This window comes from Vombatus ursinus, unplaced genomic scaffold, assembly GCF_900497805.2.
Source record: "Vombatus ursinus unplaced genomic scaffold, bare-nosed wombat genome assembly UNPS02013931.1, whole genome shotgun sequence".
Taxonomy (NCBI): Eukaryota; Metazoa; Chordata; class Mammalia; order Diprotodontia; family Vombatidae; genus Vombatus; species Vombatus ursinus.
The window spans coordinates 1750196-1771915 of NW_020953709.1; the positions used below are offsets into that span (position 1 = coordinate 1750196).

Genomic DNA, 21720 nt, shown 5'->3' on the forward strand with positions numbered 1-21720 from the left:
CTATGGGACATTTGCAGGCTCCTCGGGGTGGGCAGACATAAAACTGGCCAGACCCCCGGGGGATGGAACAGAGGACTGCTTTGGAGGTCCCCTCGGGAAGCAGAATTAGTTGGTCTTTGTGTTGGTACCAGAGTGGGCCGTTTTTATAAAATATTTACATACTAACTTCTAAGGAAAGGATTTTATTTGGACACTTGTTAGAGCATCTCACTTTACGTGTCAGCTCACTCCTGTTTCCCTTCCTTATGCCCTCACAAATCATATACATTCGCACGATCCCTACCCCGTCACTCACGTGCACCTCTCTGATGCCCACTCGCTCCTGGAGACATCTTGGGCACACCCTACCATGCCAGGGCTCTTGCTACAGAGCTGAGCGAGGCATAGCATAGTCAGCCAGCCCTGGAAAATCAAAGAGATATCTAACTTAGTGAAGAGAAACTGGGCCGTCTGGGATGAGGGACTCCGGCCAATGCAGAAGCCACCTCAGCTCCATTTTCAGCGGTGCAGTCACATAAGCCTCGGGTAATGGGGATTTACCGTCTCCTTCCAGGAGGGGCAAAGTGTGACTGACCAAGAACTATCTCAAGATACTCGGTCTGTCTCTTAAGTCAACGTCTCCAAGCCTTGTTTTTGCCGCCCGTAGGATAAGGAGGTTGGGAGAAAGGGGCCCTAAGGTGCTTCTGAGCTCAGGCATCCCGTTCTGCTTTGATCTTAATCATGCCCTTTTGTGTGTGTGGCGTCGTCCTGCTTCCTGAGCATCGACTCCAGGGAGCTCCTTTCTGTGGCTTGCTTTTACTGTGAGTTTTATTAATGAGACGCTTGTTGAGTAGTGGTGACGTCACTTGGAATTTCATAAAAGCTATGCCCCTTTCACTGTTCCGGAGGCTGGAAAAATAATCCAGCGGTGGGAGAGCTCAGTGCCCAAGGCTCTACTTTTCTGATAATTTAGACTTTTAATAATAATTAAGGTTTGGTTGGCACTTTACTGAGAATGTGAGGGCTAGAGATGCCAGCTAATGGACTAGATGAGTTTTCTTTGCATGGGAAAGATCCAAGAATGTCCATACGCACTTGGGCAAAAATGGACCCAGGGAGGGGCTTGAGGAGGCCAGCCTTCTGCCATCAGACAAGCTCCAGGGCCGTGAGAGTGAGGGTACGGATATGAAGGCCTAAAGAGCAGACCAGTCTGGCCAGATGAGGCATTACAACTTTAGGCTGCTGACCTACGCTCTAGTGACCCATGAGCAAGGCCCACCATTTTGTGCCGGTAGGTTCGGTTCCCAAACCAGGGCCGGTGCTTTGCAACCATTGTTGGAAGCAAGATGACAGCTTACCTCGGCTGAGCATCTGTCACATGCCTGGCCCTGTGCGGGCTTTCATCCTGTGTGAGGCTGACAGTTGTCACCCACTGCCCTGAGATCTCATGAGAGGAAGGAGCAGTTAGCTCATTGGCCTGGGGGAGGACCGGATGACCTCTGGGGTGAATGTCTGGGGCTAGTTTCTGGCCCTCTCTGTCTCACTGTGTCTCACTGTCGCTGTCTCTGTCTCTCAGACACAGATACATACACACACCCACATGTGCACATATATGTGAGTACACACATACACACGGCAAACATGCCTGGTTTTCTCTGTGCTCACATCTGCATCCCTTCTTGTCTCGGGATCTCTGAAATCAAATCTCAGGGAATGTTCAGACTTCTCAGGTTGTATAGAAAGCATTATTTACACAAAACATTAAAAAATCATTCTCATCCAGAGATACCAGTGTGAATTCTTCCCTGTTCTTCATCAGAGTTGGGGCGGTGAGCAGGGAAGGCAGCCCCTTTTCAGTGACACTGGCCTCGGGGCGCAGGTGGGTCAGGAGACAGCTGTGGGCCCTGTGGTATGGGGTGTGGCTCTGGGAGCCCCTGGCCCTGCGTGTCTGGAGGGGTCCAGGTGTACCTTGGGCTTGGCCTTTTCCTGCATTCTCTAGACAGGGTCCTGCGTTTCACGTAAATGAAAAGGTTGGGAAGGGCTGCTGGAGTTGTGGGGAGGGGAGGGTTTCCCCGGATTGGGTTTGGGGGCGGGGAGCGGGTAGGGGTGGAGCTGCTCCTGCGGGTGGGCGTGGGCAATGAGACATGGTAGTGGCGACCTTGCTTCTGCCCCTTCACAGTTGGAAGTAAAATCAGGAAATCATGTCAAGGTGATGAGTGCAGAAGGTTCTCAGGAAGATGCGTCTCCTGCCGGGAGACACTCGGCTTATTCACAGTTCAGCCTGGGCAAGAAGAAAACAAGGCATGAAACGGGAAAACCTGCATCATTTCCTTCAACTGGAGAGTCCAGGTGTGAGCTGAAAGCAAGATAGAGTCAATGACAACCAGCCCAAGGGGAATGATGGAGCCTCAGGTTGGGGGCAATCCCTCGGCTGAGTACCCCCTCGGGGCCTTCTGAAGCTATCTCCTTCAGCCCCCACAGGACCCCGTAACCTCAGGGCTGGAAGGGTCCTCTGGGGGCATCTAGACCAAACCTTCTCTGAGGCACAAATTTCCTCTATTTGCATAGATCGTTGGTTGGGGGAAGGGGTGCCGCCATCTTGGTGCAGTGACTTTGGAGACGGAGGACCCAAGTCTGAATCCTGGTTGTGCTACTCCCTACCTGTGTGACACTAGACTGGTCACGTCAGCTCGCTGGCTCTCAGTTTCCTCTTCTGTAAAACAAGGGATTCGGACACAGGGATGAAACAAATGAAGTTTCACGCCAAGTCCGAGTTGGAGGAGGCATCAGGTAATGGTTTGTCTGAAACACTGTCTGGGCCTGTCTTTAGCGGAGTGCAAGCCCCATGGGAGTCGCTTGGCATCACTTCTGGGGATGAGGAGGTGAGAGACCCTCATACTCCACCCTGCTCGGACCGGGTCTGGAGGGTTCCATTTAGCTCCGGGAGCCACGTTGTAGGAGGTACCTTCATAAGCTGGAGGATGTACGAGCTCGGGGGTCAGGATGGTAAAGGGCCATAAGCCCACGCCACAGGAGACTTGTTGGAGTATCGAGGGAGGGTGAGTGGAGAAGAGGAGACCTAGGGGCTGGGATGCGATGTGGAAGGGGCCCTGCGCTTGTTCTGTCCCGCTCTAGAGGGCCAAACGAGGAGCGGGGAGTGAGCGCCACTAGGTGGCACAGTGGACAGGAGCTGGATTTGGAGTCAGGAAGACCTGAGTTCAAATGCAGCTCAGCCCCTGACCAGCAGTGCCACGGGCACTGTCCTATCTGAGAGCGTTGGGGCCGATGGCTCTCAGGTCCCTTCCAGTTCTGAATCTGTCATCCTGAGTGGCAAAGAGGCGAGATCAGCTTCCTAACATTGAGAACTGACTGACAGCGAAACGGCCCGGTGCGTGATTCTCTATGGGCAGTCACCGAGCCTGGCTGTCCCTTGTCAGGTGGACGAGAGGGTCTAGGAGGCCGCTGAGATGCCCTCTCTCTCTCAGATTCTGTGGGTCCCACAGGTAGTCACTGGGAGAGCTGGGATTTGCACTGAAGGCCTCCCTCGGATGCATTTACAGTCAAGCAGAGCCTCAGGGCACTTTTAAGTCCCTAAGATGCCCTGAGACCTTGGGGACACCCTCTGTCCCCTGCTGTGGCTGATCAGCGCTCCTTTGGATCTAGTCATTCAGTATAGAAGAAATGCTGTATCTGGAACCTGATCTGCCCTCTGCTGCCTGTGGCAATGGCCAAGTTACCTCTCCTTCTGAGCCTCTGTTTCCTCATCTGTAAAATGGGACAGCTGGACCTTCAAGGTCCCTTTGGTTCCCAGCCTTGTGAGCCTACAATCTGGTCCACATGTCTCTGCCCCTGCTATGGAGGAGAGGGGAGATGGGAGCAGAAGAGGATAGCTGGGATACAATTTCCAGAAATAGAGTCATGAAAAAAGCAGACTTTTCAAAACAATTGGGTAGAAATTGGAACATTGCTCAGATTAGGAGACTGAGGCCAGGAGGGGGGAAATGCCTGGCCTGGAGTCATGTGCACAGATGAGGCAGGCTGTGAGCCCCTGTCCCCCTGGCTCTGGGGTCGGGGCTGCTTCTACTACTGCCCCGTAGATGCCTGGGCCTAGAGAGTTCTTATGAAGCCATCCCAGGGGCCACGCTTCAGGGTCCTGAGGGCAGTAGTTGCCTGCTCAGGTCCAGCGTTCCTTGGTCACCATCTGTTAAACCCTTGCTGCAACGGCCCTCAGAGGCGGGGGCGTTTCAAAGTGGAAAGAACCTAGCATGAGGCACTTCAGGGGCCCATTCACAGCCAGGGGTTCCCAGGGCCTGCTAGGCCTCTAGCGTAGGATGGCGATGGCGGTAATGATTCTCTCCCATAGCTCTTTGTTCTCAGCAGCTTCCTTCTTGGAAGACAGCGTGGCGTTGTGGCAAGAATGTTTGACCCAACGAGACCTGCTTTAAAATCCTATCTCCGATACTGGCATTTGTGACCTTGAGCAAATAAGTCCCTTCCCCCTTGAGAGTCAAGATGGGGTAGAAAAAGCACTGGACTTGGAGAAAGGATCAAGGAGAAAAGGTTTGAGTGCCAGCTCTGTGTGACCCTGGGCAAGTCACTGCACCTCCGCGTCTATAAAATGGGGATAACAATGGACCTTCACCCCACAGGTTTGTAGTGAGACTCAACTAAGATGCCCATAAAAAGCTCTGAAAACCTGAAAACCTTATCAAAGCAAAGAAACCCACCAGGTGGCCATCTCTGCACGTAGCCAGGCTGGTGCCCAGACCAGCTGGTGATATCAGGGGCTTTGCAAACCCTAAAGTGGCATAGCCTCATCAGTCGTTATTATTATCACCTCCAACATCTGCCCCCTCCGTAGACACGTAAGCTATCGGATATAGATCAAGGAGAGTTGGAAGGGCCCTCAGAAGCTGTCCAGGCCAATCCTGTCATTTTACAGATGAGGAAACTGAGGCCCAGGGAGGTGAAGTGACTTCCCTGAGGTCTCCCAGTGGTAAGTACCAGAAGCAGGATCGCAATCCAAGGCCTCTGAGTCCCCAGCCCAGTTCTTTCCCACGTTTGCATGATTCATCATCGGTGAAACCGCTTTCTCTATGGGGGCCATTTCACGGCAGAGAGCCACGTCTAGCCCTCCGGGAGCTGTGGCTCCTCATTGCCTTAGTCCCAGCTAAAATCCCACCTTTTCAGAGAAGCCTTTCCCGGCCTCCTTCCTGCTCATGCCTTCCCCCAGTTTATCCTGGGTGGTTCTGGTCCACACACAGCTGGCACCGTATTGCCTCTCTCATCAGATGGGCAGCTCCTGGAGAGCACAGCCTACTCCCTAATGGGTTGCATGGTTCCTGGCCCCCAGCAGGCGCTTAATAAATGCTGGTTGACTTGTCACCCTGTGTCTGCCATGATGCCAGGCTCCCTGGGCTGGCAGGAGAGCAAAGCTGGGCTCCTCAGCCCCCTGGGAAATCGGACTGGAGCTGGACTCACCTGTCACAGCCTCTGGGCCCCATGCAGGTCGTAGTCGCTGTCAGAGGAGTTGTCTGGCGGGTTGGAAGACCGGTTCAGTGCTCCTTCCAGAGCTGGAGACAGAAAAGAGACACGGCTTCTCAGGGACTTAGAGAGGGCAGAGCTTGTGGGGGACCCCCAGGCCACGCTCTTGGTCCGCCCACAGCCCAGAGCAGTTGGGAGAGGTGGCCGTCTCTGGCCAACTGGTTGTTGTGTACAGCTGCTTTCAGTCATGTCCAACTTTTCCTGACCCCATTTGGGGTTTTCTTGGCAGAGATACTGGAGTACTTTGCCATTTTCTTCTCCAGTTCATTTTACAGATGAGGAAACTGAGGCAAGCAGGGTTAAGTGACTTGCTCAGGGTCACACAGCTAGTAAGTGTCTGAGGCCAGATTTGAACCAGAGAAAGTGAATCTTCCTGACTTCAGGCCCAGCACTCTGTGCACTGTGGCGCCACCTAGCTGCCAATCTTAGAACTTAGGTGTGGACAAAAATCCTTTCTTTAAGGCAAGACGGGTGTGTTTTAGTGAAAGGGGGCTTGGATTCAGATCTGCGTTCAACTCCTGGCTTTGCCACTTATGACCCTAATGACTCTGGGCAAGACATTTCCTATCTTGGGGTCTCAGTTTCCTCATCTCGAAAATGAGGAGAATAATTTGCACGCTACCCACCTCACAGGGCTACTCTTAGGGAAATACTTTGTTAATTTTAAAGGACCTTTTCTTAGAAAGAGAAGCCTTTTGTCTTCTTCAACGAGAACAGGGTAAAGTGATATACGGTTTTGTTTTGTTTTTTTTACTTAGCACACAATTTTTATTTCCAAATGGCCTCCCAAATCCATCACAATTTTGGGAGTGTGAGGTGAAGAGAGAAGGAGGGAGAGATCTGAACATTGTTTCCCAGATATCTGCCCAAACATCTAGAAATGGGCAGTGGTGGGTACAAAGAGGCTCTGGGGATGAGAAAAGATGAGGGCTGGAGGAGAGAAGCAAGTGGTGGTGTGGGCATCCAGAGTCCCCACTGTTCAATCCTGGCTCCAATGCACACCACCACCACCACCCCCGCCCCCGCCCGCAGCATAAAATAGTCTATTTACCAGGATTTTCGTGAACATTTTTGTTGCTCTATAGTTTTCCTTCTCTGCTTTATCCTTCCTTGGTTTAGGTGTTAGAGCTTATATTTGCTTCATAAAAAGAGTCTAGTAGAGTGCTTTCTTTCTCCATTTTTTGAGAATAATTTGTACCTATACACATTTATACTCAGTTTAAACTCCAGTTTGACCCAGCAAGCATTCATTAAGCACCTATTACATGCAAGGAATTATTTTAGGAGCTGGAGGTGAAAAGACAAAAATTTTAAAAATAATCCTTTTCCCCAAGAAGATTACATTATAGGAGAGGAGGGGGCAGCTAGATATCCACTGCTAATTTGAGGAGGATGGAGAGGTGATGTATTGGAACTGCATGTTGAAGAAGTTAGGGACTCCAAGGCAAGGAGGGCCGGCCTTCCAGGAGTTACCTCCCTGGTATATCAGAGGTCTAAGAATTAGCCCCCGCAGAGCAGTCGCAGAATGTTCGGAAGCACTGTTGAGAGCTAGAGGCCTGTGGTACAGTGGAAAGAGAGCTGGGCTTGGAGTCCAGTGATCTGAGTTCAAGTCTGCCACTTATTCCCTGCCTGAGTGAGTCACAACCCCACCCCCACCCCGCCTCAGTATCCTTATGTGTAAAATGAAGGGGTTTGGAGTCACTGTCGTGTGGACCTGTGGTGGCCACGTCCTCAGGGTGGAGTGTGACTGAAAGACGCTCAGCCATGCTCCTGCCCCCGGGGTTTATGTGACCGGGAGGTGAAGGACCAGTATGTCTGTCACTCCTGCAGCTCCTAAGTGGTCCCCTCCTGGTCCGGGAGACTCGAGGCGCCTTCCTAAGTGTCTGGAATGGGGCACAGGAGACGGAGGCCAGAGCACCACGGTGCACTCAGGGCCAGCCCGGGGTCACAGGAGCAGCTGAGCCCTGCTGTCCTGGTCATGGTAATGCTTGAATTAATGGCCTCAGGACGCATTACCGCATGCGAGTGGGAGCGGGGTTGTCTCTCTGGGGGCAGCTCGGGCCTCTGTCCCCCTGGGGGCTCCTCGATGTTAGTGGCAGTGCCTGCTCTGTACCCCACCTTACCCCAGATGTTCTCCTTTGGGCTGGAAGAGGACCAAAACCACATCAAAGGACGGCATGTCCGACCGGGCTGATGAGAGCTCAGACGGCTCTGCCACAGGTCGGGCACAAACGCTCCACCAAGTGTTCTCTGGCACTGTGCGGATGTCAGCGTGGGTGCGGGGCGGGTGGAGGGAGGAGGTGATATATGTGCCACCCTCCCCCCCAGGGCCCTCTTTGTTAGAGTTGGGTATGAGGTGGAATGTGGCTGAAGGGCTGGGCTTAGAATCGGGAAGACATGAGTTCCATTCCTGCCCCTAAAACTGACTAGTTCTATCACCCTGGGCAAACCTCTTTACATTTCCCTTTCCTCCTCGGTAAAATGAGGGGCTGACGCTAGACAGATACTGTCTAAGTTCCTGGCCTGTTCTAGATCTGGAATCCTAGGAGACCCGGTTTTATTCACTTAAAAGCATTTTTTAACAAACCCCAAGTAAATGAGCATTTCCATACGCAAAGTACAACAACAACAACAAAAAAGAACTGTACATCAATTGGGATTCTCTCTTCTATACAGATTATTTTTTTCTGAGGCGATATTAAATTCTTTTCTTGGTAAGTAAAGCTGGGAATCCATTAGAAATCCCTTGCTTTTCTTTTAAAGTACATAATAAATTCAACATGCTATTTTCAAAACTGTCCTGATCTTTGAGCTGTTCTCTTCTTTCCATTAAAAAAAATTCCTTTAAAAAAAAATTGGTAATCCCATCCCTAGCCCTCCTGTCCTCCCTCCCCGAAACTGAAAGGAAAACAAAATCCTATCAGATACACAAAATAAAACAGAACCCTATATTGGTGAAAGTCCAAGAGACCTGGTAATAAATCCCACATCCAGTCCTTGCTAGCTATGTGACGCTGGACAGGCTCCTTCCCCTTCCTCTCTGAGCCTCAGTTTCCTTATTTGCAAGCTGAGGACGTTAACACCTGCAGCCACTCATCTCACTAGGGTTGTTGAAAGGCAGACACGAGGACCACCTGTTGAGGTTTCAAGCCCTGGTGATCATGCTTAAGACAACGTCTTCCCCTGGACATTCGGTCCACTTGGGGATTTCTCGCGGGGACGATTCCATCCCTGGCTAGTGCTATTCCTAGGAACTCGGAATCCTGCTCTCCCTTACCTGGATAAGCCGAGAGGCGGGAATGCCTGGGAGGTTGGCTGTACTCATTCTCCACATTTGAGGCTCCAGGGTTCTCGACTTGGGATCGGATAGTCACGGTGTGGTTGCGATGGAAAGACACTGGATGAGCACAGAAAGGAAAAGTTAGGGCCTCTACTTACCCCTCCTAGGGAGCCCTTCTTGGGCTCCCTCAGGGCACTCCCCACCCTTCATGTCTGTACTGCTCCAGAATTTAGGAAAAGCCTAATTCCCACACCGACTTTGGATGGAGGCCGTTCAGCCGAGGGGAGCAAAGCAGTCGGGAAAGCCAGGACCCCGGGTCAGGAGGCAGAATCTTAGCAAGCACTTAGTAGAACCTTAACAACTTTCACCAGCTGGGCGGCTGGGACCATTTCTAGATCCAGAGCTGACCTCAGTCTCCCCTGCCTGATGCTGGGGTCTGCTGGAGGCCTGGAGCCAAAGCCGTAGCAGAGAAAAGATAAGGGGCAGTGGTGGTGACTCCTTGGTCTCTGAGGCCTCAAGAGCTACAGGTCACTTAACCATGTGTCTAGCCAGGAAGCCTCCAACGCCTCTTTCTCTGAGGGTGAGAAAGCCTCCGCCGAATACAGCGGTGGCAGGCACGGGAGGGATGGGGCAGCTGCTTGGACCAGCCCTCCCTCCTCCTCCTCTGTGGGAATCCCGTTCCAGGCTGCTGGGTCCTTTCTGTGCAGGGGGAACTGCCCCAGAAGGGTCCCCATACCGTTCTGGTTCACTCCCGTTGGACCAATCCACTGGCGCTGCTTCTTCTGACGGACTGTGCAACAGAGAGAAATAAATGGTTAGGGGCTGGCGGCCAGGCTGGAGCCCAGGAAGCCTGGCTTCCGCTCCTGGCCTTGCCGTGGGATTCTCCCTGCACAGAAGAGGGAGATCAGTGTGATTGTGCCTTGTTCTCTGGGACAGAAAGAAAAAAAGACTGGATCTGGAGTCTGAGGGGCCGGGTTCGGATGCTGACTCTGTGACCTTGGACAAGTCACTTCCCCTGTGTGCCTCAGTGTCCCCGTGTGTAAAATGAGGGGCTGGACTGTCCGATCTCCTAGTCCCTTCTGCTTCTAACATGGGTCCCGTACTCCCATTTATAAGCGGCATCTCTGGGAGTCAGCAGTGGATGGGACTCCTCCCCTGTTGCCACCCCTCCCTGGGCTGGGGTGCCCCTCCCCTGCCTCGTGGCCTCAGGCTCTCCTGTCTGCACCACCTCGTCCCTCAGCGTGTGATATCAGATCCACACACGTGCCCACCCCAGAAAGAGCCCCTTAATTGTTGGGCCTCCCAGCAGAGCCCCGTGCAAGCCCCCATGCACACCCTCCTCTCCTGCCTTGAACCTCTCCCCACTCCAGAGCCATCGTCCCCAAGTGCGTGTCTGCTGTTGTCCCCTCCTGCACTCAGTGAAGGACAACAGCCCCTTCCTACCCCCAGGACCAAACAGAAAACCCTGCTGGGCATCTAAAGCCCTTCACAGCCTTTGCAATCTACAGGTCAGGCCAGGTGGCCTTCCTGCTGCTCCCAGCCCAAGGCGCCCTCTCCCTCCTCCACACCTTTTCCCTAGCTGTGCCCCACGCCTAGAGTGCCATCCCTGCCTCTGCCTCCTGGCTGCCTTGACTTCCTTTGAGTCTCAAACCTCACCTTCCGCAGAAGGCCGGCCTGTGCTCCCCCTCCCAGTGCCTCCTCTCTGGGATGGCCTCTGCTCTAGAGATGGTGTGTCCCGGGCGATTGGCAGGGGGCATTAGGCCGGGAGCCCTTAAGGGCAGGGACTGGCTTGTCCACTTTCTTTGGGGCCCTACTGCCTAGCACAGTGCCCGGCACATAATAGGTGCTAAATAAATGCTTCTCAGCTGATCGACCGACTGACGAGGCCAGGAGCTCTTCTCAAGGGCTGGATGCTGGGCTGTTGAGCACGGGAGGCTTTTCACAGAAACCCAGCACCTGATGGGGACTCTAGATCAAGTCCATTCCCGTCATCTTACAGAGAAGGAAACTGAGGCTTAAAGAGAAGGGACCTTAGAGGTCATTCAGTCCAATCCCATCCACTGGGCAGGTGAGAAAAGTGAAAGCTGGAAAAGGGGTCATGATTCTCTCAAGATTTGTCCCTCTCTGTCTCACTGTTTCTTGTCCCTGTTTCAGTCTCAGTCTCTCTATCTTAAATTCAGTCTGTCTCTCTCTGTCTCTCTGTCTCTCTGTCTCACTGTTTCTGTCTCTGTTTCCTGTCTCTGTTTCAGTCTCAGTCTCTGTAACTCTGTCTCAGCTTCAGTCTCTCTCCTTCATTTCTCTTTCTCTGTTTTTCTTTCTCTCTCCCTATTTTTCTCTCATTCTCTCTCTCCCTGTTTTTCTTTCTCTCTTCCTGTTTTTCTCTTATTCTCTCCGTCTGTCTGCCTGTCTCTCTCTGTCTCACTGTTTGTGTCTCCGTTTCTTGTCTGTTTCAGTCTCAGTCTGTCTCTGTCTTAGTTTCAGTGTTTCTCTCCATCTCTTCGTTTTTCTTTCTCTCTTCCTGTTTTTCTCTCATTCTCTCTCTCTCTCTCTCTCTCTCTTTCTCTCTCTCTCTCTCTCTCACACACACACACACACATACACACACACACACCACATACACACATAGAACTTGTTACCGACCGGAGCCCAGAACAAAGAGTGAAAAAAAGACAGAGGCAGGAGAATGGGAGAAAAGGGAGATTGTTCCAGAGAGACAGGAGAAGGAAGCTGTGTGGGATTAGGGAATCCGCTACTTACATTTCTTCTCTAGTTTCTTGTAGGCTACAGGCCCACATGTCACTAGAAGGATTGCCATGAGGATGAAGGTCAGAATGATGCTCATCACAGTCCCTGCCCCAGGCCCTCCGGCATTTGGGTCCTGGCCTGAGAAAAGACAATGGTGTTAGTGTGGAATCTTGACCTCATTAAGGAGAGTTCTAACTAGGGCAGGGCAAACGGGTCTTTGTCCCAGGGAGCTGAAATTTAGAGGATATTCTACCTTCGCACTCCTCTGGTAGACAGAAACAACTGAGTTTAGGACTTGGCATGAAAAATTTGTTAAAACAGGAAGCTACCAGATAGAGATGTTTCCTCCTCTTCGCAAGCTATACCTCAAGTGTTCTCCACCCAGCTCCCTCTTGGGCGGGGGGGATACCTCAGCTGTCACCGTCCACAGGAACTGGTATCTGGGGGGCTCATGTCTCTCTTGCCGTGGAAGGTGTCCTGGGATCTCCTCTCAGGAGCTCCTGTGTCCTGAGGTCTGAGGTCCCCCCCTTGAGTTCTCATCTTTCACTCCCACTGTTTGTCCCTGGAGAAATTCGTCCTGGGTACCAAATTACTAGTGTCTCTGCTCCTGAGACATCAGCAGTAAGACAACGTGTCATCAAATCCAGTGACTCCTCATTCCCTCAAACTGGTTGGGGGTTCCCAAGAGAACCTGCTGGAGTTTCTCACACCCCATAACTCACAGGTGCAATGAAAAGGGTATCTAATGTGTCTACATCCACTGAGCACAAATAACCTGTTATTTATTATGTGCTAGGTGTACATCTGTCATCTGTTGCTTGTCTTTTCTCATGTATCTGCTCCCCATCTTTTGTTGGAGATTTTAATCTATTTGCCTACCACCCACCTGTCAATTATTTATACTTGTAAAGAGTGTGTGTAGTTGTATTATATAAGTCCTGAGTATGTCTCAGCTGGTTAACACCCAAATATTTTCACACACTTTGTAGTTATACTGAATGCAATTTCTCCTCCTATCTTCATCCTATTTTTTCTTTTTATTAAAATAAAGAAAGGCTCGTGACTTCTGTAAGTTTATTATTTTATTCTGCTACTTTACTAAAGCTATTGTTTCAATTAATTTTCTATTGAATCTTTGGGGTGCTCTACCATTGTCAACCATTGTGACATCTGCAAATAGACAATTTATTCTCTTCTTTGTCTGTAGTTATTCCCCTAATATCTTTTTTTGTTTTATTGATGCGGCAAGCATTTCCAACACTATATCAAATAATGGTGCAGATAACGGACATCCTTGGTTTACCCCGGATTTTATTGGAAAAACTTTTATTGTTTGTTCATTGAAAATGATGCTGGTTCTTGCCTTTAGGTACTTTTGATCCCAATAAGGAAAGATCCTTTTATTCTTGTGCTTTTTAGTGTTGTTGGCTGTTTTTTAAGTGTAAATTGCTACTGCATTTTGTTGAAGACTTTTCCTGGATCCATTGATATAATTATATAATTTTTTTCATTTTGACATTTATCTTTCTATCTGTCAAATTCTTATCTGTTATCTATTCATGGACTCTTGTTGCCTTAGCTTCTATATGATCTGCCCTTAAGGTACCAATCTCTTTAGCTCAATGCCCTTTGAGAACCGGGATTGTCTCATTTGTTTTTTGTCTGTGTCCCTAGAGTCTAACACGGAGCCTGGCACATAGGATGCGCTTAATCCATGCTGACTTCCTTGTTCCCTTCTCCGGGGACTGGTTGCCTCAGTCGCCCTATCTTGAAAAGCTGTCCCCTCCCCCTTTCCCCAAGAGAAAGACCAGACAAGCACCACCCTCAGGGAACGGTTGGTTTGCAGCTTACACTCAATCATCGTGCCTTTGCAGGACGGGTCTCCTTCACCAAATGTGTAGCAATGGGAGAGGTTCCCATGAGGGCAGTAGAGCTTGCTGGATGTGTCAGATGGTGATTTTTGAAATACTTCCTCGGAGATGAGACTCCCACAGTGCTGCTCCTCGCACACCTCTTCCCAGTTCTTTTTTTTTCCACACAAGACTTTCCACTGACCCTCAAAGTACACCTCTACGATGCCCTTGCAGGGACTACTTCTGCCCTTCAGTCTGCTTTTCACCTTTGGCTGGAAATCTGAAATGAAGGGAGTTGGGGAGGAGAGAGAGTGAAGGAAGAATCATGGCTGGCTGTCTTTTGGTAAGGAGTGGTCTGGAGCCCCAGCCCTGTGCCATCCAGCCTGTCCCCGTCCCCCAGCCCATCCTGCCACACCCTAGTTCTTCAGCTCAGTTTGCTCATCCCATGTCAAGGAGATGGTAGCTTCACAAAGACGAAGGGCCCCCCCCCCGAATGGTGAGGTCTATCTGTCTGATTGGCTTCCTTCCACAGGTCTACAGCCTCTGAAGTACCTTCTACCCCTATCATTCTCTCTCTCTCTCTGGCAATCAGGGTTAAATGACTTGCCCAGGCTCACACAGCTAATAATTGTCTGAGGCTGGTTTTGAACTCAGGTCCTCCTGACTCTAGGGCCAGTGCCCCAGGGTTCCTTCTCAATTAGCATGTCCACCCTTCAGTCCTCCTCCACCCCAGTATCTTTTCCTGTTTGTCCTCCACTCCAGCATCTCCACCAATAGAGGCAGTGTACTACTGAGGAGAGATCACTGGCTCTGGAGTCAGTGGGACTGAGGACACACATTTACTGCCTCTGTGACCACCATCTGTCCAGGCCTTGGTTTCCCTTCCTACATCAATATTGTACATGTTATATTTGTATTAAAAGGACCAACAGCTCACATCTTGTCTACCAAGATAAACCCTAAATGGGAACTTGATCTAGATATAAAAGGTCACATGTCAACAGATTAGAGAAACATGGAAAAAAACTACCTCTCAGATCTATGAGTAAGAGAAAAGTCCAGGACCAAACAAGGAATAGAGAGAGTCATAGAAGATAAAATGGAGAAATTTGATTCTATAAAATTAAAAAGTTTTTGTGCAAATAAATCTAAGATTAAAAGGGAAACAATTAACTGGGGGAAAATATTTGAAGCAATTTTCTCTGATAATGGTATAATTTCTAAAATATATGAGGAATTGATATGAATTTATAAGAAAAAGAGCCATTTTCCAATTGATAAATGGATATGAACAGGCAGTTCATATGAACAAGGAAGATATCTAAGCTATATATAGCCATATGAAAAAATTCTCCACTACTAATTAGAGAAATGCAGATTAAAGCAATTCTGAGATTCCAACTCATGGCCATCTGAGTGGTAAAGGTGACCAAAAAAGGAAAATAAGAAATGACAGAGGGGCTGTGGCAAAACAGGCACATTGGTGCATTGTTGGTGGACCTATGAATGAGTATGACCATTCCGGAAGACAATGTGGAATTATACACAAAAAGTTATTGAACAATGCCTGCCCTATGATCCAGCTATACCAGTGTTAGGCATGTATCCAAGAGAAGCCAAAGAAAGAGGGAAAAGTCCTTTCTGATAAATGTATATAAATATAGCAGGTGTGTGTGTGTGTGTGTGTGTGTGTGTGTGTGTGTGTGTGTGAGAGAGAGAGAGAGAGAGAGAGAGAGAAATGGCAAAAATACTGAAAACTAAGAGGATGCCTATTAACTGAGTAATGGCTGAATAAATTGTGGTATCTGAATGTGAGGAAGTAAAATTGTGCTGTAAGAAAGCAGAAAATAGATGATTTCAAAGAGACATGGAAAGACTTCTATGAACTGATGCAGAGTGAAGTGAGAAGAACCAGGACAATTTATATTATAACATCAATATTATAAAAATGAATAATTTTGAGGATCTTTATAAACTGATGAATACTGAAATGAACAGAACCAAGAGAAATAGTTATATGACAATAGCATTGTAAAGGCAAACAACTTTGAAAGCTGTGAGAACTCTGATCAATACAACACCCATCCATAATTCCAGAAGACCAGTGATGAAACATGCCACCATTACATAGAGGTGAGGGATTTAGGGTGTAGAATGAGACATATGTATTTTTGTGTATAGACACTAGGGGAATTTGTTTCTCTTGACTATGCACATTTGGTTTTTCTTAATTTAAATTTTTATTTTCAATTCCAAATTCTCTCTATCCCCTCTATCTGTATCACTATATTTCTTTATTCCCTCCCCAACCTATTCAGAAGGCAAGAAATATGATACCCATTATATATATGAATTTGATTATGCATATTTGTTACAAGAAATTTGTTTTTTTCTTTTCTTTTTTAATGGAATAGGGGGTGGGAGAGAAGGTAGATATCTGTTAATTAAAAAAAAAAAACAATTAAAATAGAGGGGTGGGAGTGCCACAGATGTGAAATGTTTCATTCACTTTCAGATGAGGTCATTGTTTTACTTTGTTATAAGAGACCTCTCAGGAAGTGAGAAGAATCTGTAAGTGTTTATAACATAAAGACAAAATACATCAATAAAACAGAAAGTTTAAGCACAGAAGATGAAGCGATTGGTTTAATGTCGTCTGAGGTTCCTTCCAGCTTTCACTCTATGTCCCTATGAGCCGAAACATCAAACTGGCTTTAAACCCAGGTCCTCAGACTCCCCATGCGCCACTCCTCCCACAAGCCCACGCAGTCTGGAGTCGTGAAACATCGAGCCGAGATTGGCCCCGCTCCGGCCAAACTGTCCTACGCTTGGCCCCCGGGCCCCAGTTTGCCCTCTTGCCTCTGCCCTTTCATCCATGCTGTTCGCCACTTGGAATGTCCTCCCTCCCACTCTGCCTGCTGCCTGTTTAGCTTTTAACCCACTTCAGTCATCCTCCGCCCCAAGTCTTTCCTGCTCTTGAAGGCTTTCCCCTCCTCGGATTTCATATAGCATTTGGTTTGTGCCTTTTGAGCATCGTGTGATATCGTAATAATTCTGTATTTTGGTTTCTTAGCTCCTTGCTAGGTTGTGAGCTCCTATACGTCCTTTTGCCCTGGGCTCTGCATACAGTAGGTGCTTAGTAACGACTGGATGAATGGAAGAACTTTAAAGTCAGAAGGAAATTTAGAGACCATCCAAGACCGATGCGTTCATTTCTCTGAAGAGGAAGCTGATGCGGGGAGGGGCCACTCACCAGAGCAGACGATGGAAATGGTTTGGTTTCCTGGACAGCTCTTCTGCTTGGTGAAGACCTGGTCCACGGGGGCTCCCTGAGCATCCCCGACCGCCCAGAGGATCGGCAGAGGTTTGAGCCCCTCGGGACTCCCTGGGTCTGCCTTCTCTGCCGGTGGGTGCAGATGGCTCAGGAAGGTGCCGCAGTTCAGGGCCTGGCAGATCTCGTCGCCCAGGGCTTTGGTCCAGGTCCTCTGTTCGTAACAGATGCTCCCCCCGACACTGCCCCTGTAGAACTCAACCACTCCTGCGCATCGCAGTTTCTCCTTCCCCTCCACCAGCAGGAACCTCGGAGGGCCTGGGAGGAAGATGAGGGAGGAAACCAAACACGGGGAAAGGAGAGATGAAGGGCCAGACGAAGGGGTAGAAACATCCTTTCTCAGGCTGAGATAGGGCAGAGAGATCGAGGAGTCCATCTCCCAGATGGGGTAGCCAAGGCTGGCAGATGGAATTTAGTGGCAGGTTCCCGGCTGGAATTCTCAAACATTTAACCAAGGCTTCGGCTGTGAGGACCTAATGATGAACTTCTGGAGCCTCCTATCCTTCACCGAGGCCAGTCATTCTGTATTGCCTCTGTTTATCCACCTTCTCCCCTCTACCACTGATCACCACTGATCTCCACTCTGTCGGTCCCCTCCACTATTCTAAGGCTGCCCTGTCAGTGCGAGGCAGAGTAGGATTGGGAGAGGAGAGGGGGACCCAAGCAGGTCAATGCTCCAGGGAGCTTAGGTCAGAGTGGGTGGACTAACGTGTGATGTTCTTTCAGTGGGCTAGAAACAACTGAGCTTAGCTCCTCCTTGGCAAGAACAGTTCCTCAAAATAGGAAGATGGGAAACTGAGGTGAGATTACCACCCTCCCTCCCCCATAACACACAGGGAAATCTTTAGGCAACACCCTGGGGTCTTTGCTTCCTTTTCCTTCTCCTGCATTAGGACTCATAGTTCTTGCCCCAGGTTCATCAATTCCTAGTGACGGTTCTGTTGTGCCTCACGGGGGTGAAGGTGCCCCATGCCCTGATTCTCTAGAAGAACAAAAGCTCAAAGGTCCCCAGAGTGTGGCCCCTTTCTAGAAGTACCTCCACCAATGTTGAAGGACAGCCAAAATAAGCCTCTCTCTGTTCTTGCTCAAAACAGCAAAGGTGGAAGTGGGTGGTGCCCAGGATGGATGAGTCATGGGACCTTGGGGGGGGGGAGACCTTAGAGGCCTCAGAGCAGTTCAAACTGCTCATTTCACAAAGGAGGGAGCTGAGGTCCTGAGAAGGTAAGAGACTCGTCAAAGGTCACAACGGTTGGATGGCAGACTTGGGATTCATGCCTCGTTCTTCCTGCCTTTTCAGCTGCCCATCGGAGGTAGAGCTCCCTCTGTCCCATCCAGAATTCAAACATGACCTTTTCAGTCTAAGACGCTGTATATGCATTCCCCATGTGAGCTTGACAACAGCCCTGTAATTATCTGGTTCCATGTGCTCTACTAACAACAGGGGAAACAGAGGCTCAGGGATTGCAGGCTCTTGCCCAAAGTCACAAAGCTGAATTCAGGGGCATTGCCAAGACTCCAACCCAGACTGGCTAACTCTCAAATCCAGTGCCCACATATGCTTGCTTTCTTTCTCTTTCTTTCTTTCTTTCTTTCTTTCTTTCTTTCTTTCTTTCTTTCTTTCTTTCTTTCTCTCTCTCTCTCTTTCTTTTTCTTTCTTTCTTTCTTTTTCTTTCTTTCTCTTTCTTTCTTTCTCTTTCTTTCTTTCTTTCTTTCTCTCTCCCTTTCTCTGTCTCTGTCTCTCTGTCTTTCTCTCTCATTTTTTGGCGAGGCAGTTGGGGCTAAGTGACTTGCCCAGGCTCACACAGCTAGTACGTGTCAAGTGTGTGATGCTGGATTTGAACTCAGGTCCTCCTGACTCTATCCACTGCACCACCTAGCTGCTGCACCCCCCCCCCCCCCACATACACACACTTACGCTTTCAGTGAGAGGCAAATGAAGCTACCTGGAATAGGGGTAGTAACATTGCTGCCCATGGTCCGGGAGAAGACAAGGAGGGGCCACCCACCAGAAATCAATCCTCCCAGTCCCAGGGTTGGAATTCTCATTCTGCCCTGGGAACCTGGCTGGCCTGACAGAGGACTGGAGTGTTCTTACCAGTGGGCTTGGGTGAGGTCACAGTGGGCCGTGGGGTGGGCAGAGGCACTTTGGCAGCCGCTTCTGAAAGGAGAGGAAATCTTGGATGAACAACACGATGAACCGAGACCCTGGCCCCAGGCCCGGCAGGCACAGAGACTCAGGCAGCAGGGAGGGCTGTAGAGATTGTGTGCTGACAGGCAGAGCCAAGGAAGGGCTGAGCTTCTTCTGCTGTACCCACATTCACTCACAGCCCTTCACTCTAAAGATGATGGACAAATAGGTCCTTTCTCCTCCCTCCCCCCTGCAGATGCTCCTTATGGGAGGATGCTTCCCATGGCACTGAGACTGGATTTCATGTGAGGAAGAGTGCCCCATCCCCAGAAGCCCTTCCCTGGTCCTGGCCCATGAGGGCCCCATCAGGGAAGCAGAAGCCTTTGACAGGTCCCACCGGGCTAGCATGACTTCCTGGACAAACTGTAATTTACTGTATATTCCCCCCTTTCTTATACTATACACATTTGGCCAAACTGGCCTTTCACTGGGCCTCCACACATTCTTCTCAGGGTTTTCCCCTTTGGGTCTAATTCTTCTTTACAACGTGACTAATGTGGAAATATGTTTAATGTGATTGTCCATGCACATGTACACGTACATGCGATTGTATGTGGCCCATATCAGATTGCACACCGTCTTAGGGAGGGGGAAGGGGAAGGAGGGCAGAAAATTTAGAACTCAAAATCTTACGGAAGTGAATGGTGAAAACTAAAAATAAATAAATGAATAAATAAATAAATAAAAGTCAGATACAACAGAAAACGATGCAAAAACAAATTGAAAGTCAGAATCAGGACTTGGGTTCAGGTCTCCCCACCTCACACTGCTCCCTCGGATCCAAACATCCTGGGTCGGTGGTGGCCCAGAGTGCTCTGCAGGGATCTCTCTGTCTCAGGGTTCCCTGCTGGTGTGCCCCCATTTCCCACAGGCTTCCAACAGAGGCTCAGGGGGGTGGGTTCTAGGGGGATCCCTCTTTTCTACAGGCTGAATGAGGTGGCCACTCTCACATTTGGGAGGCCATGGTTCTCCCCCCAGGGAAGGGGCTCAGAGAGCACCCCGGGGCGCGTCTTGAGGACTCACCTTGGCAGAGCACGTGCAGCTTCGGAGAGGAGACATTTGTGCGCTTGTGGGGATCGAAGAGATAGCGGAAAGAGCAGGCCAGCTCCTTGACTGCCCTGGAGGGGTCAGAGATGGGGCCAGAGATGGGACCAGCCTGCAAGCCCAGCCTTCCGGACAGCTCAGTCAGAGTCTGCCCACGCAGGTCCACCAGGCACAAACTACTCTTCGTATTATTGATTGTGACCTCCAGCTGTACCTGACACAGGGGGCTAGCGCCGGTCGACTCCCTGTGGGACCCTAGGGAAGAGCAGAAGAGGAGAGAAGGTGAGACCTGGAGAATCCCTGGGCTCTGCAGCCCCCCCAGTTCTGGCTCCTGGAGGTGAGAGGCTTAGCGTAGATACCCTCAAAGGTCCCTTCCACCCCTAAATCTGTGCTTTATAGGAACCTGGGCTGGCTGCTTCCTTTCTCTGGGCCTCAGGTCCCTTCTTATGCTAAATCCTAAGAGGTTTTAAATAATAGACAAATATGTCTCCTTAGAATGGGCCAAGAGCCCTGGGAAGTGGGAGGGACGAATGTTCTCACCCCATACTACAAGTGAGGATCCTGAGAGACCCAGAGACAGGAAGGCTCACGTCCAATCTCACACAGCTGGGAAATGCCAGAGCCAGGTCTTCCCACTAGGACATCATGGGATTTCAGAGTTGGACATCCTCTGGGCCAGGCCCCACATTTTACAGATGGGGAAACTGAGGCCCGGAGAGGGGCAGCCCTCTAGTCAGAACACCAGGGTTTTTCCAATATACTGCATAGAGACGTCTCATGGGGAAAAAAAAAGGATTGTGTTCCCTCCCCCATGCAGTGTGAACATATGAGTGCAGTTAGGAGACTTCTGTATAATAAATACTCTAGTATTTATGTCGGTGTGTGTGCGTGTGTGTGCATGCACAGTGTGAACGTGTGCACAGACCTGAGCTTCTGAGTATCTCAAAGGTATGGGTGTAGACGCGTGGGTGTCATAGGACAGTTTTGGCACAGTGGGGGGATGTGGCTCCTTCCAAGATTGTACATTTCTCGTGACTACAAATCCCCACGCTACTCACCTGAGGGGATCTGCTGTGGTCCTCCATGACAGGAAGACACTGCGGAGAAGAGACCAGAGTCAGAGAGTGAGGAGAGAGGCAGACGCAACCACCAAAAAAACCCTTCCCAAGCATTTCCTGATACTCAGGATGTCCCAGAGTAGAATGAGCTGCTTCAGGAGGTAGTGAGTTCCCTGGCACTGACTGTGTGGGTGTGTGGGTAATCTTGGAGAGGGAATCATCTGATCCAAGCTCCTCACTTTACAGATGGAGAAACAGGTGCTCAGCAAGGGACGGAACTTTGTGCTGAAGTATCCGAACAGGGTCTGGGATTCCACTACAAAGGACCTCAGGTGAGGCACTTCTGAGGACAATGTAAGCCCTTTGAGGGCAGAGATGGTTCCACTTTTGTCTTTGTACCTTGAGCACCTAGAACAGTGCCTGGCACCTAGTAGGTGCTTCATAAACCTTTATTTATAGGACCTCAATTCTGGAGCTGGAAGAGATTCCGAAGTCCTCACATCCCATCCCTCATTCTAACGGCCCAGGATGGAATTGGCTAGATGGCATGAAAGCCTCTGCCGGCCCCAGGCCCCAGGCCCCAGGCCTGACGGGCAGAGTCGGTCTTACGAGTACATGGTGAGTGTGTGTGTGTGTGTGTGTGTGTGTGTGGAGAGAGAGAGAGAGAGAGAGAGAGAGAGAGAGAGAGAGAGAGAGAG

The 21720-nt window shown here is 49.9% G+C and overlaps 1 protein-coding gene across 1 annotated transcript in view; it reads right to left on the reverse strand.

Moving 5' to 3' along the window:
• Positions 1–166: 166 nt before the first annotated feature.
• CD5 (CD5 molecule) overlaps positions 167–21720 on the reverse strand; it is a 37970-nt gene continuing 16416 nt past the window's right edge. Inside the window, exons 2-11 of the mRNA XM_027858791.1 lie at positions 21023–21061; positions 19944–20219; positions 18828–18890; positions 16655–16990; positions 13400–13681; positions 11561–11686; positions 9540–9593; positions 8801–8920; positions 5461–5552; positions 167–2260 (exon numbers count right to left, since the gene is read on the reverse strand). Of these exons, the coding sequence (XP_027714592.1) occupies positions 5464–5552; positions 8801–8920; positions 9540–9593; positions 11561–11686; positions 13400–13681; positions 16655–16990; positions 18828–18890; positions 19944–20219; positions 21023–21061 (1385 nt within the window). The 3' untranslated portion in view covers positions 167–2260; positions 5461–5463. The remainder of the gene's footprint in view (positions 2261–5460; positions 5553–8800; positions 8921–9539; positions 9594–11560; positions 11687–13399; positions 13682–16654; positions 16991–18827; positions 18891–19943; positions 20220–21022; positions 21062–21720) is intronic.